The sequence below is a fragment of the Anomaloglossus baeobatrachus genome, chromosome 1 (assembly GCF_048569485.1).
Source record: "Anomaloglossus baeobatrachus isolate aAnoBae1 chromosome 1, aAnoBae1.hap1, whole genome shotgun sequence".
NCBI classification, from domain to species: domain Eukaryota; kingdom Metazoa; phylum Chordata; class Amphibia; order Anura; family Aromobatidae; genus Anomaloglossus; species Anomaloglossus baeobatrachus.
Window position 1 is genome coordinate 702385377 of NC_134353.1, and position 16669 is coordinate 702402045.

The window sequence follows — 16669 nt, forward strand, 5'->3', positions numbered from 1 at the left end:
AGTATTCGGGCAAAAAATGCTTTGAGATGTTACATCGTTTTGGCACAACTCGAGGCTGTGCTAAAATTATGCGACTTTTGGATTTCTCGCTCCCTTTTTCCTCACCTCCAAAAAAAGTGGACAGGATTGGGGCATGAGGGGGTGTTAGAACCATCTCTCAATAAAATCCTGACCAGCGGTGGTGGTCCTCTGTGCCAGAAATGTTACTCCAGTGGTGATTTATGGTGACGTGTAGGTTTTTCATGAACCAGGAGTGTCTGACTCGGGCACAACTCTTTATCAAGACTTGTGTGAGCAGCATATTGAAATGCTGTAGTAGCGTGACGCATATCCAACCTTTTCAAAAGGTATGTTTTTTTTAAAAAAGAAAACAAAAAAACCAAAACTATTAACCTGCTGATATGGCATGTTAATACGGGTTAGACATTGCGCTACCACCGGACTGAGAGGCACGCTGCCGGGAGAAAATTAACTGCATTCCTCCCTGCAGCCTCTGACTTTTTTACAGGGTGCGTCCAACGCGGTATTAGCCACTACTCTGTGCATAAAGAGTGGCAGCAATAAGTGTCCCCAACACTGACTGATGGGCAGATGAGCATTGCATCAGTTCAGAGCCGGCTGTCAGTCACTGCTGGGGGCGTGGTTATAGCTGCCTCTCACTATGTACTGAGTGATGCTGACCACGCCCCTATGACTGAAAAGCCGAGGCCTCCCTGCAGCGAGACACCCAGTGTATCGTCACATGGAGTCTGAATGCTATTAACCTGCAGGTAATAGCGTTTTTGTTTTTGTTTCCATGACTGGTTCCATTTAAAAGTTACATTTCACTTTGTATTACAAATAATTATGTCATCAATAATGATTAATAGGAAAATTAAAAATTGGGACACATTGCCTTTTAAGACTTTTGTATTATCACTATCTGTTGTGGTGGTTTTTGGAGATCTAGTAGGAAGAATAAATTGCTTTTAACGAAGTAATACGTTTGGTACATTCAGCTACTCTTGACGATTGTAAGGCATTGTCACAGTTGCCAGTCACTACTGTAGCTAGTCCTATAGATCGGGGCGGACATATCATTGATGCAGGGTCCTGAGTGGTCACGGGGCCCATTTCCACCTACAAAGCAGTCTGAATTGTTCATGATGGTGAGATATTGGACTCCACAGGGCCCATATGTTCTTGCAGAGGGGCCCTTCTGTGTGCGCCAGTGCGATACATATACCTATATATAAAATGATCAGGACAGTTGTTAGCAGGGGATGAGGGCTGGTGACGATATCTGTGCAGGTAGTAAAGGTCAGAGCTAGGAGTGGACTCCTGTCATTGATCACTAGCAGTATACAGATTATATACATGAATTCTGTGCTGTAGCTGCAGATCGGATGTATAGTAAAGCATTGTGGTGGGGACACATTACGGAGAGCACAATCTGGACTGCTTGATAACAAATTGAGGCAGAGTTTTTAAGTCTATGTACTTTAATGACTGTATTGATTCCCTAATTCTGTCCCATTCGAGCAGGGTATACTTATAACCAGTGAATGCTTCTGTGCTCCATTTAGAGGGGTTTGTAAATCTTAATGTAAGTCGGCATTTATGACCGCAAATTATGATAAACGATAAAATGAGCAGCTGCGGTATTCATTAGCCGTATCACATGATGGGCAGCAGATGTCCCTTTTCTAGTGCCTTGTAGTAAGTAGAAGAACAAGGTTGTATGTTTAATTACAGAGACGATGGCTGATTTCATTAGATGAATAGGTCATCCTATTCAAGGGAAAGTATGTATATTGTGCTTGTGTATATACTGGTGGGATTTTCATTTTTACGATCACTCCACACATTTTTGAATACATCTTGTGATTTGTTTCTTTTAAAACCTATTTCACCGATTTTATTATGCTGCAACAACATCAGATTAGGGAAGGCCTAGATGACCCAACAAGTTGTGCTGCCGATAATATACAGTCCATTTGTGCTAAAATTGGCTGGGATGTATTTTTCATCCATTAAGGGGGGTGTCTGGACGCAACATCCCAATCACCAATCCTACAGATAATAATAATAATAATAATAATATTTATTCACTTATAGTGCCATTTAATTCCATAGTGCTTTACATACATTGAAAACTCCGTCCCCATTGGGGCTCACAATCTAAAGTCCCTATTACTACATCTTTGGAGTGTGGAAGGAAACCGGAGAACCCGGAGGAAACCACCGCAAATGATGGGAGAACATACAAACTCCTTGCAGATGTTGTTCTTGGATTTGAACCCAGGATCCAAACACTGCAATGCTAACCACTGAGCCACCGTGTCACCAGTGGGGGCTGCAGAGTGTCAGGTCTCCTCCAATCTGATACTGATGACCTAATTGATGGGTAATCTGGCTGTTGCGATCAGACAATGCATTCACACTTTTTAGCTTTGATTTATAATCTGCAAATGTGAACGATTTACTGTGTTTGACTGTTTTTGCAACGCTTCTCCTTTCCAAAGGTACCTTGTGGAACTTGTCCTCCTACGAACCTTTAAAGATGGTCATCATTAACCATGGTCTCCAGACCCTTACAAATGAGGTGATCATACCTCATTCTGGCTGGGAAAACGAACCCAATGAAGACTCCAAACCACGAGATGCCGAGTGGACAACTGTGTTTAAGAACACTTCGGGTTGCTTAAGGTATTTTTGCTTTTTAGTTGTCAGTGTGTGAAAAATATTCTGGGTTTGTTTTTCTTACACATTTAGGGATAGAGGGAATCCTAATCACCTTCTTGCGAGGAACACGGGTTACATCTAATTCTTACACTGGTGCGTTTTAAGCCTGTCCTGTATCATACGCTGTTACGCGGTTTGATATTTGTCTACTTTTAGACTGTCTAGTCTAAGCTTACACCAATTTTTAGTTGGATTCCTTTGTGCCAGAAATTGACACCCAAGTGCAATAAAAAAATGTGCACTGCACTCGCACCAATGTTAATCAGTACGGCACTGCTGAACTGCAACTTTTTTTCCTCAGCTGTTATGTGGCTTAGGAAAAAAATCACAGCATGCTACATATGGTCACAAGAAAAGGATGGGACTCTCCAATGCAAGTCTAAGGGTAAAAAAAAACGCACAGCACAAGGACTTATCTATATCCCGTCCGATTTGTACAGATACATTACCATTCTGTAGCATAAAGCACTGTAAATCCTCCTATAAATAACTGTTGCATTATATCTGCTGAGTAAATAAGGCCGCATGACGTGCTGAGAAAAACATCGCAAACACGCTTGACATATGGAATAACAAACGGATTTCACTCTTCCCACTTTACTGGATGAAAATCTGAGCGATTTTATATATGCAGATGTGCTTGAACCCTAATAGGCAGTAATGCACGCTCAGCCATCCCTCCTAATCACGGCTGTGCTCATGGGCAACCTGTTGTAGCAATTGTGAGCCCCATTGATTATATATTTATTTCCTAGTCTGTGGATAAGAATGTATTTTGGAGGAAAGCTGGTTTATTCAAAGAACTGATGTGATGTTCCTTTTTAAAGGGGCTGTCCACTTAGAGACCACCCATTATTGGCTTCAGGATGCGGCTTAAATCTGTGCAATCAATACTTGCCTCCCCAGTTGGTGTGACTCCTTCCCTCTGAGTCCGGCGTGCCCATCTGTCCCATGCCAAACAATGAAATGGAAGTGCTACAGCAAATCAGCTACTGATTGACTTCAGCTTTCACAATTACAGTTTCTTCCGCTCACACAGAAATGTGGCCACTATTGGACACCCCCTTTAAGCCTATGACTGTGAAGACAATCTAAAAATGTAAGAAAAATAAGGCTCCAAGCTGTCCGTGATAACCATGATGCTGTGAAGCAGCCCGAGAGCCCTTCATGTTTATCCTTTCATTTAACCTCTATCACTTGTACACCGTGAAGCCTTTGATCCTTATGATTTCTTTCTGTAATGATGAATTTTGGTGTCTTATCTGCTAAGAATGCCTTTCTTTGTCTGAATGCCTGAGGTGTCGGGTTGTTTTTTGTTGGGGGTGTTGTAATGTGTAATACTACTCTTTGGCAATCTGTTTTCTTTCCTTTATAATTTCTCACAGACTCTTGTATTCCGTACTTGGCTGATAAACACGATGATGTCATAAATTTTATTTAATCTGGTTACAATAGATGGCTCATATAACACGCATAGTATTGAGGTGTTGATGACCCATAACTCCATACCATTATTAGGTACTTAGTCATTTTCTAAAGGGCAAAGCATAAGTTTGGGTGTTCTTTTTTTTTTTTGTTTTGTTGCCTATTTTTTTTTTTTTTCTGTTTTAAAAGGAATATCATGTGCATCTGAGCTTTAAAGATGGTGCGGTATTTATAGTATTTTATTTATTTTATAATTATTATTAATAATTATGACAGCTGAGTTAATATCCAATTTAAAGGGGATCTGTCAGCAGGTTTTTGCTATGTAAGGTGAAGCCAGCATGTTGCAAAGGTTAACACAAAGTTCAGGTATGCCTTTTTTGTCCATGTCTGATCTTTTGTTTACTTGCTATGTTTACTTAAAGGGAACCTGTCACCAGATTTTGGCCTTTTAAATGAAAACTTGCACCTTAATCAGCACCTGTGCTGCATTCTATAAAGGTGCACGTAACCCCCCAACTCCCCTGTAGACCCCAAAAATGCCTTTATGAAATCTCAAGATGTGTATGTAAACTGTCTGGTCCGATAGGCGTTCTAATCTGCGCCTCCTGTCTCTCCTTTCGCCGTCCTCCTGTGCTGATTGACGTTGATGATGCCTCGGATGCCATCCACGTAGGTGGGTAAAATCTTCATATTGCCGGCTCGCGCAGGTGCACTTCGCTCTGCTCTGTTGCAGGCAGAGCCGAAAACATAGATGTGCCTGCGCAAGCATTCTGATTGTGTCAGAACAGCTGCAGCCCGTAATCTAAGTTATACATTGTTGGATTCAGAATCTCCTTGCCTACATCTTTCTGTTTTCGGATGATTCCCTTTAAACCAGATTCAGTAACCAAAAAACTTGGATCAGTTTCATACTGATGAAAAACTGATCCATTCACATTGACTTCATAAATTTAACAAATGGTCCCAGTAGCATTCAGTCCATATTTATCAGTTTTCAAGTTGAATTATGACATTTGCTGAGCTCACTTGGAACAGACTGCTGAAAAATGTTGTTTTTGTTGACAAGGAATAGCAATAGAGTATCATGAAGGCTATAATCTGAGATTGAGTAATCCCACAAACTATTATGTTTCTTTCTGAGCATGGTCTACATGAAATAACTGTTGTTTAGTGGGAGCTATAACTAGTAGAGTTAATGATGAAAGCCAATTGGAATTGTAGTTGGCAGGCAGACTCAAGTGTGCTTTTGTATGATGTCCAGTAGCAATCCGTTAGGCCCCTATACTGCTCTGTATGTAGCTGAGCTTATTATCAAGCATCAGATTTGTTCTTACGTGTCAATAATTATAGTTAGAGTGGAAAATACAGAATATTTTCTTGCTTTCATCATATTAATGAAGTTTCTTATATTTCAGTGATTAAGATCAAGAATTAATGAGCAGGGCGAATGCGGCTTACAACCATATATCTGTCACTGTCAAGTGGGTGTTAGCATTTGTATTCATAATTAGACGTCTATCACTGGGTTTGGTCTGATGTGACCGGATTGTTTTAATCTTTTGTTTCTTTTCTGAACATCATTCTATAGCGATCACCCCCTCATTGTAAATTTCAGCGGTTCCCCACCACATGAGAAGGCTGATGGCTACATCCCCTGAGTCCCCCTATACACGGGAACACCCTTAACATGTGAATATACTAGTCTATGAATTATTAGAGACCTACATGATGGTTTGGTTTTTCTAAATGGAAATAAATTATTATTCAGGTATTCATTAGCAAACTACAGTATCAGAATATGTAGCAATGACACCTATTTATTCAATCGGGTAATGTCAGGTATCCACTGTATCCCAAGAAATAGAAGGCTGCTGCGACTGTACATGTCACAAGCCTTAATGCTCCTACACAGTAGGCTAATGTCTGCATAAACGCCTACATCCTCAGATTTGGTCGATGGTCTAGAATATATTTAGGTGCCGGCCGACTGATGATCAGGAGAGTGTGTGCATGTTCGATTTTGGGCTGCCGATTGCATTGTTCTGCCCAAGATAAGCCTCTGGCCAACCTGTCAGTTTGGTGGCCTTCGCATAGAGGACACAGGAGCGCTCAGCCAAGCTAGTGCTCCTCTGTATGGGAGAGTTGGTTGAGATGGCTATTATGTAGATTTTTGTATACCAAAAGGTTGACACAATATAGCACTGGTAATAAAAAAATATATAACTTTTAATATTTTTATTAAAATGTAACCAAAGTGACACCCTAATAATACCACAAGTTGTTTAGCACAAGAAACTAATCCAAATTGTCCACCAGTCAGAGCCCAGTCCTTCTCACTAGGGCCCTTAGACTATTATCATATGCACTCTATAATGCCAAAAATGCAATATTAAAGTGACGTTGTGCAATAAACAGGTAATCCCTCCTTCATAATTGCACTCATGCCCAAAGAGTATCACTCTTTTAAGGTGTCTATGTGCATTCAGAATGTAAACAAATGACTATATCAAGAATTCATTCATTACAGACATTTGCATAAAAAGGGTGAAGGAGGGAAGTGGTTGGACAGGATAAAGTGCTAAAGAGATAGAGAAAAATACATTCATTGTTAGCAGGGCTTTGGAGTCGGTAAGCCAAACCTTCGACTCCGACTCCTCAATTTCTCTTGCACCGACTCCGGCTCAGACTCCTACATATATTGCTTATAGTTAGGTGAAAAATTTATTGTACTACATGAACATGTGTATGTGAACATCAGACATTTAATTATTTTTGATACAATAATCAAGATATTTGGATAGAACATAAAATATATTTATTGGAATATAGCTTTAGAACACAAACTAATAAATTGTAAATATGTAATACACTATGGAATATACAGTGATTACATATATATCTTGTGTGTGTGTGTGTGTGTGTGTGTGTATGTAATATATATATACAGTTAGGTCCAGAAATATTTGGACAGTGACACAATTTTCGCGAGTTGGGCTCTGCATGCCACCACATTGGATTTGAAATGAAACCTCTACAACAGAATTCAAGTGCAGATTGTAACGTTTAATTTGAAGGTTTGAACAAAAATATCTGATAGAAATTGTAGGAATTGTACACATTTCTTTACAAACACTCCACATTTTAGGAGGTCAAAAGTAATTGGACAAATAAACCAAACCCAAACAAAATATTTTTATTTTAAATATTTTGTTGCGAATCCTTTGGAGGCAATCACTGCCTTAAGTCTGGAACCCATGGACATCACCAAACGCTGGGTTTCCTCCTTCTTAATGCTTTGCCAGGCCTTTACAGACGCAGCCTTCAGGTCTTGCTTGTTTGTGGGTCTTTCCGTCTTAAGTCTGGATTTGAGCAAGTGAAATGCATGCTCAATTGGGTTAAGATCTGGTGATTGACTTGGCCATTGCAGAATGTTCCACTTTTTTGCACTCATGAACTCCTGGGTAGCTTTGGCTGTATGCTTGGGGTCATTGTCTATCTGTACTATGAAGCGCCGTCCGATCAACTTTGCGGCATTTGGCTGAATCTGGGCTGAAAGTATATCCCGGTACACTTCAGAATTCATCCGGCTACTCTGGTCTGCTGCTATGTCATCAATAAACACAAGTGACCCAGTGCCATTGAAAGCCATGCATGCCCATGCCATCACGTTGCCTCCACCATGTTTTACAGAGGATGTGGTGTGCCTTGGATCATGTGCCGTTCCCTTTCTTCTCCAAATTTTTTTCTTCCCATCATTCTGGTACAGGTTGATCTTGGTCTCATCTTTCCATAGAATACTTTTCCAGAACTGAGCTGGCTTCATGAGGTGTTTTTCAGCAAATTTAACTCTGGCCTGTCTATTTTTGGAATTGATGAATGGTTTGCATCTAGATGTGAACCCATTGTATTTACTTTCATGGAGTCTTCTCTTTACTGTTGACTTAGAGACAGATACACCTACTTCACTGAGAGTGTTCTGGACTTCAGTTGATGTTGTGAACGGGTTCTTCTTCACCAAAGAAAGTATGCGGCGATCATCCACCACTGTTGTCATCCGTGGACGCCCAGGCCTTTTTGAGTTCCCAAGCTCACCAGTCAATTCCTTTTTTCTCAGAATGTACCCGACTGTTGATTTTGCTACTCCAAGCATGTTTGCTATCTCTCTGATGGATTTTTTCTTTTTTTTCAGCCTCAGGATGTTCTGCTTCACCTCAATTGAGAGTTCCTTAGACCGCATGTTGTCTGGTCACAGCAACAGCTTCCAAATGCAAAACCACACACCTGTAATCAACCCCAGACCTTTTAACTACTTCATTGATTACAGGTTAACGAGGGAGACGCCTTCAGAGTTAATTGCAGCCTTTAGAGTCCCTTGTCCAATTACTTTTGGTCCCTTGAAAAAGAGGAGGCTATGCATTACAGAGCTATGATTCCTAAACCCTTTCTCCGATTTGGATGTGAAAACTGTCATATTGCAGCTGGGAGTGTGCACTTTCAGCCCATATTATATATATAATTGTATTTCTGAACATGTTTTTGTAAACAGCTAAAATAACAAAACTTGTGTCACTGTCCAAATATTTCTGGCCCTGACTGTATATATGTGTGTGTGTATATATATATATATATATATATATATATATGTATATGTATATGTATGTGTATGTGTATGTGTATATGTATATGTATATGTATATGTATGTGTATATGTATGTGTATATGTGTATATGTATATATATGTATATGTATATATATGTATATGTATATGTATATATATATATATTCACAATTTATTAGTTTTTTGTGTTCTAAAGTTGTATTCCAATAAATATTTTATGTTCTATCCAATTATCTTGATTATTGTATCATAAAAATAATTAAATGTCTGATGTTCACATTAAATTTTTCACTTAAATATAAGCATTATACTAAATATTATTTAGTAAAATATTCAGCACATTCTGCATTGCACTACTGTCCCCAATTTATTATATATTCTAGGAGTCGGTACATTTTATACCGACTCCGACTCCACCAAAATGAGCTCCGACTCCACAGCCCTGATTGTTAGCGGTGGGATCTACGCTTACCAACTATCCAATCACATAACTATTAAACTGGTATTACCTTCCTTTTGATGGGGGGCTGGGGGGGGGGGGATTTCACACATCACACATTACCCCAGGTAATAACCAGTAACACTCAACGTCCTCCTTCCCAATTTTCTTCTCTTGTCTGCATATCATTATAGCTCAAAAGTGGCAAACAGTGATTGGCCAAGAAATGAATGTAATGTCATTGCTAGTATTGTATAAATTGTGTTATATGAAGGGCAAATGACTGTACATACAGAATAGATGTACATTTACTGCCCTATAATGAAGCAGCAGGATGTTTTCATGGACTTTTCAGCTGACTTTGACTCTGAGAATGGTAATCTTGATGCAGAGGTAATAAGGCAGATATTACCCATACATTCCGCCTGTAGAGAATTTGCAGAGTGGTAGGAATCCAGCGTCTATATAGTATGTAAATCCAATGCTGACCCTAGATGGAAAGTGATTTAACTGGAACACTGTAAAGATAGATGCAGCCGCTCTCCACCTGACTTGACAGCGCTGCCCTCTGATGTATCCGTTGGTTAGAGCGGCGGTTTTGCCATTATCTCTTCTGTGTGCGCTGTCTCCAGAATAGAAGAAAGCTCTGTGTGGGAATGAGCCAATGCTCTACCTCCCCTATTAATCGTGATTAATTCAGAGTTTGTCTCTCAAAGAAAGTGGCTGGGAATTAGAGCTTTCACAATGAATTACATTCAAGCCTTATCTGTGCTGCAATCTGAATAACTTGGCATTTCAGAGAAATGTGTTTGAATTTTCTTCTAGAGCCCCCTCGAGGTGGCCATGAGTTAATGAATGTGTGCCATCGAAAGATTGAGTGTAGCCAGTGTTTACCATACTGAAGGTCAAAGGCTTTACCTCCGTACACTGGGCCTTTATAATAAACCTGTCTATTGGATTTAGAGGCAAGTGTCAGTGGCCATAGCCCTGTAGGGTTCATTGTTGCTTATCTGTAGACTACTTGGAAGCTTTTTGCATGTATGAATTATACAGTATTTCTAAGATGGGAGATGCAGCCTAGTTACTTGCAGCCATTATATAGTGTATAGGGTGTCATTTACCATGTACAGTGCTCAAGTACTCAACCGGATGAGTCGCAGGGGATTCTGCATTAAAGGCATTCAATGAACATTTATTTTGGGACTTTTCCATTATGTATTAGTAATTTTACTCTGTTATTCTTATGCTACTTTCTATATTATGTGGACCATGCATCATATAGACAATTTTCAGAGGATTTAAGAGGCATTCTTTATTGTACCTCTGATATTTGCCTTCAATTCTTGCGCGGTTCTCTATTCATTTGTGTTGTGTAATTTGTAAATTATTATTTTACCATTTTTCATATTTCATACAGTTGAAAATATTATTAATGTTTGTGTTGTGTTTTTTAGGAATGTCAGTTCAGATGGGGCTGAAGCCCGAAGAAGGCTGCGAGAGTGTGATGGGTTGGTGGATGCCCTGCTACATGCCCTTCAGTCTGCTGTTAGCAAAAAGGACACCGACAACAAGGTGAGACTCGCACACTTTGGTGGGATTCGGAAATTAGAACGTACATGCACATGTTGGTATATGTGTAATGCCCTTCAAATTATAGGGGTGGATTGAGAAGTAGCTTTTTTACTGCAAAGTCAGCACCAGGATTCGGAAGGAATTTACTCAACCATATTTGTGAAATTTAAGTTATAAAAATGCATCCATATGAAGCGGATATGTGGAAAAACAAGAATGCCACTGATTTGATCCCTTTTACTGTATAGCCGTGAAATCTGCTGTGTATCTGTAGCATTATCTGCACGTAAGAAGTATTTTTCTGCTGAACTTTAGGTTTGCAATGAGATCACGGTTTTAATATTTTAGGGAAACCACAAAAAAAAAGTTGGTTTATCCCATCACTCCTGAAAAGTTTTGTGATTTACCAAAGCTATCATTTGAACTGTACTTTTTGTGGGCCAGCCTATGGTTTATCCTCAACTTGACCCCTAAAGAGAACCTGTCAGCAGGATTTTGTAAAGACATGGCTGTAATGGCTCTGTAATATGCTGTGATTGGCAGCGTGTCTCTCTGATCATGCGCACCCATAGAAGACTATGGGTGCTTGTGAAACATCAGACTACTCTTGGATGATATCTAAGTGCAGTCCGATATACGCAGAGGCAGGCAATGCAGAAGAAGGGGAGCTTAATCTATCCTCCTCACCTGTGCTCCGACTCTCCCATGCCATAGAATTGGTGCACAGTATAAAGACACTCGTCTCACACTTACAACAGAGCTTGAGCTGAGTGTCATTCGCATATCGCATCCGATGCTATAAGCTCATGTGAACCTGGCCTTAAACTGATACTTTTTGGTGAAGAAATCATAAGTTGTTCTTCTTTAATCAGCATTTAAAGTTTCCGCTAATTTGATTTTGTTGCACAGTTGACGGATTGTACACTGGGTATTTTCCTCCCTGTCTAGGGATTCCCTGGCTCTCCGCCTGCCTCCAGTCTGTGAATGACCAACCTCCACAGTTTGATGTTTCAGCAGTGACCTCTCATTCAAAGACCGGAGGCAGGTGGAGGGGCCGGGGAATCAGATAGGGAGTAGAAGGCCCAGCCCAGCCCCTGTGCACTGAAATCTAATTAGCAGAAAACTTCAGCTGGTGAGTGAAGAACAACATCATAGCGGATTTCTTCGCCAAATGGTAACCATTTTGTTCTGTATTACCACATCATTACAGCCATGTCTTTACATTAGAAAACTGCACTGATGGGTTCTCTTTAAAATTCTCTTTGCTAGAAAGTATATATTTTCAGACTCTGTATGTGTAGCAAAAGAGCAGTATGGAAGATATGCAGGTAAACCTTTAGGCCCTGTGTGCACTAGAAAATGGAATTTTCTTAAGAAAATTCCGCAGGATCAAAGATTTCCGCACCCGCGGAAAAAAACCACAAAAAACCCGCACCGAAAACCGCATGCGTTTTGGTGCGTTTTTTCTGAGGGTTGGTACATGTGTTTTAATGCATTCAATGCAATAAAGCACAGTGAAAAAAAAAAAAAAAAGTAATTTCCTTCGGAGATGGAGAGAGAGGGATGGATAGATAGATAATGGATAGGTAGATAATGCATAGAGAGATACATAGAGAGATAGATAAATGTATGGATAGAGGGATAGATAATCAATAGAAGACAGATCAATCAATAGAGTCCCTGTGAGGACACACTGCAGTTCTCACGAGTGGTAATGTGTTCACATTACCGACCGTGAGAAATGACCTGTGGTTACCTCTGCAGGCGCGTTACGAGGCTGCATAAGTAGTGTGTCAGACGCGGCTGCGGGAGTCTGCAAGCGTCGTGGGACCTGCGTGGATTACGCCGGAGCTGTGTGTTGGGAGGGGTTAATAAAGGGGTGAAAGAGGGGACTTTTTTTTCTTTTTTCTTGAAAATAAAGGGTGTGTGTGTGTGTGTTCACTTTACTTACGGGTTAATCATGTTAGCTGTCTCGTAGATGCTGCCATGATTAAGCTTGGACTTAGTGGCAGCGATCCACTGCCATTAACTCCTTATTACCTGGATTGCCACCGCATCACGGCATCTGGAAGAGCCGGAGACACTCCGGGACTGTCGCATAATGGATGCGACGGTCCCGGGGCAGCTGCAGGCTGATGTTCTCGGCTGCGGGAGGGGGCATTAACCCTGGCCCTCGCCCTCCCCAGCCTGAGAATACTGGGACGCTGCTGTGTGTTTTACCTCGTCTGGACGGTAAAAATACGGCAGAGCCCGCAGGGTTTTTTTTTTGTTTGTTTTTTTTTTTATATTTTTATATGTACGTTTGATTTGTATGTGTCTGTGTGTGAGTGTGATCTGTGTGTGTTTAGTCTCTGATCCGCTTCCTCTTCCTGTCATAATGACATCACTTCCCTGGAAAACGCAGGGCAGTGATGAACATTATGTCCCGAAAAACGCAAAATACCACAGGGAATAACGCAAGAAAACACAATGAAACGCACAGAATTTGCTACCTGCGTTATTCTTTGCGGGATTTCACGATTACATTACAGTCAATGGAGTGAAATCCTGCAGCTATCTGTGAAAAAGAAGTGACATGCAATTGTTTTTGCTGCGGGAATCCCACAGCAAAACATGCAGCTGTCAAAATCCGCATAGTGCGCAAAGCATTTTTTTTCCCATAGGATTTGCTGGTGAATCACTGCAGAAAGGTTATGAACATTTTTCTGCAGCAAATCCGCTGTAAAATCTGGCTAGAGCGCACAGGGCCTTAGCAGAAGCTATCTCATATAGGAGTTGAAAAATCCAAAAATCCAGCACTCATATAGTTTGAAAACTAATAGTCCTTTATTGAAACAGTTCTTTATTGGAACAAACAATTGTGTGCGTACTTTTTTTAATATTTCGGTCAATTGACCTTCATCAGATCACACTGTGACAAAAATGAAAAAGATATATATCAATGTAATGATTAACATAAATAACTCAATATACATGCATAAAGCTCATAACATGTTATATCCCAAAGTAAATAGACTCTGATGATACCTCAGAGTGTTGGGCCATATATATAAATCTGTAAATACATACATATGTATAGCCATATATAGAAAAATTATGAAAGAAAAAGGCTGCATCACGGACAAAACTGATTCTTGCTTTGCAATTTGTCAAATACAAGTCCTATGAAATAAAGGAAAAATAGGACATAAATTGCTGTCATAGAAACAGAGTACTGTGCAAAAAAGGGGAGAGGAAGATGCCCTTAAATCAAAGGTTCCCATCATAAATAGTATAGAACCAAAACCAAACCAAAGAAAAGAAATAAGTGCACTTACCAATGTTATGAAAATAATAGGGATCGTTAGGTTTTTAAGGAAACTGCCCGTCCGGGTCTGTGGTGCCTGTGTCCTCCCTGTCCAGCGTCTGGGATTTAAATAAGCCGCCTAATAAGGTAAGGGGCGTGTAGGTACTGACAGCGTAACGTCACTTCCGGTGCGATCACAGGAAGTGAATGCTGGATGGCAATATGTAAACGGCCCGGTTGGCAGACAGGAACAAGCGTGGAAGCGCACAAAAGCCAGCGATTAGACATGAGTGCTCATGTAAAATATAATTATAACCTAACATAGGTAAAGATTGATAATTTTAAATATCAGAATAAGACTATAGTTAGAATATCCGGAAGTCACTTCCGTTATGAAAGACGGAAGTGACGACCCTGGATGGCATTCCGTGAAAAGTCCTGGTTGGCATAAGTGCGCTTAACCTGGGCATAAGCGCTAGTGATATTTGGGCTATTCTATGTACCTCTGTTAGCAAAGTACTGTTACCACCACAAAACCTATATTACAGTATGAAAAGTATGTATCCAGTAATAGAATAGAAAAAGAAATTATCCATTTATGAGGGGAACCAAATATAATAAATATAGCAAATATAAGAAAGGGTATAAGGGATGGGAAAATTTAATGATATAGGGATAAAGGGGAAGGGAAATGAGGAAACGGGGATGGTGCTCTTTAATAGGACGGAAATTGGGAAAACACACTTAAGATAAACAGAAAAAGGGAAACTAAAAAAGAGTAAGAAAGGAGGAAGAATGAAAGATAAGAAGAAAGGAAAAAAGAAGAAAAAAAAGAAGAAGAAGAAGAAGAAAAGGAAAGAAAGGGGAAAAAAAGGGAGGAAAAAAGGGGAAGAAAAAGGAAAAAAGGAAAAAAAGAAAAAGAGAAAAGAGTATATAACTATAAGTGTGGAGGGAATAGGAACAAGGGAAACAGGAAAGAGGTTAAGGAATACCTATCCAATTGGACCATCTTCCAAACCATATTCAGCTTCTCTGCTAAAAAAAGAGGGGAAAAAAAGAAAAAATGAATATAAGTATGAAATACCTATAAAAAACTAGAAGTGTCAAAATCCCGATTCAGACCTCTCGGTTCTAATGTCTGAAGCGTAAAGATCCAATATGCCTCCCTTTGTTTTAGAATCTTAACCCTGTCACCTCCCCTTCTGTGTAAGGAAACCTGTTCTAGAACCTGAAACTTGAGCTGGCTTACACTGTGGCCCTGTTTATGGAAATGTAATGGGAGTGGTAGTGTCAATCTCTCACACCTTATTGTTGACTTATGTTGAGATTTACGATCTTTTACTGACTGTGTCGTTTCTCCCACATATAGCAGGCCACAAGGACACTTAATAACGTAAACAACAAATGAGGTGTCACAAGTAAAAAAACCTTTTATTGGGTAACCCCGGCCACTGTAGGGATGTAAAACCTTATCTCCCTTCAATACGTTGTTACATTGAGGACAACTTAAACACGGGAAGGTGCCACGTCTTGGTGTTATAAAATGTGTCTGGATAGGACCCGTTAAACTGGTGCCCACATCGGCCCTTACCAATTTATTACCCAAATTCGAGGGACGTCTAAAACATGGGAGAAATGGTACTTTAAATTCCTCTATGTCTGGATATCCTTTTCGTAAAATTTCCCAATGACTTCTTATGAATTTGTGGATCTTATACGCAAAAGGATGATAGGTGTGTACAAATGCCAAGCGATTCTTTTTGATCTTATGTGGAGTTATAATATTATTAGTAATATCAGTATTCAAAACTTCCCTTGGATAACCTCTAGCCTCAAATTTGGACCTCATTTCCTGTAATCGAGTCTTTTTGACATCCTCCTGGCTAACTATCCTATGAACCCTAAGAAATTGTGATTTAGGGATAGAGTCTCTGGTGGCCTTGGGATGGCAGCTGTTATATAACAACAAATTATTCCTGTCCGTAGATTTTACAAATAAATCTGTCTGTAACCTACCGTCGCAACCTTTAGTAACCGTAGTATCAAGAAAATCAATCTTGAACAAGTCATAATGAATAACAAACTGAAGCTCTGGCCATACCTCATTTATATGTTGATGGAATTCCATGATGGAGTCCAACGGGCCCCCCCAAACGCAAAACACGTCGTCTATGAATCTTCTCCAGCAAATACAGTGCTCCTGATAACCCTTTTGAGTATATATAAATTTTTCTTCAAAATAAGACATGTATGCGTTAGCGTAGGGGGGTGCCACGTTGGACCCCATCGCAGTACCCTGTTTTTGAATATAAAAGGTATCCTGGAATAAGAAAAAATTCTCAGTTAAGACTATTTGTAAAAGATCCAGACAGCAATTTCGTACTTCAATAGAAACATCATTTTTCAACAACAAATCATGTACAGCTGTCATCCCCTTATGGTGCATTATAGATGTGTATAAACTCGTTACATCCCAAGTTATTAGGAAAGCATGAGATGGAATACTACCCAAATCTCTAATAACTCGTAAAAAGTGACATTGAGAACTCGATTACAGGAAATGAGGTCCAAATTTGAGGCTAGAGGTTATCCAAGGGAAGTT

At 39.9% G+C, this 16669-nt stretch overlaps 1 protein-coding gene across 6 annotated transcripts in view; it reads left to right on the forward strand.

The window, feature by feature from the left end:
• The window catches only part of ARVCF (ARVCF delta catenin family member), a 330276-nt gene that overhangs the window by 240721 nt on the left and 72886 nt on the right, over positions 1 to 16669 (forward strand). For all 6 annotated transcript variants that reach the window (XM_075320975.1, XM_075320971.1, XM_075320997.1 and 3 more), the window contains 2 exons: positions 2505 to 2688; positions 10664 to 10781. In XM_075320975.1, coding sequence (XP_075177090.1) covers positions 2505 to 2688; positions 10664 to 10781 — 302 coding nt within the window. The remainder of the gene's footprint in view (positions 1 to 2504; positions 2689 to 10663; positions 10782 to 16669) is intronic.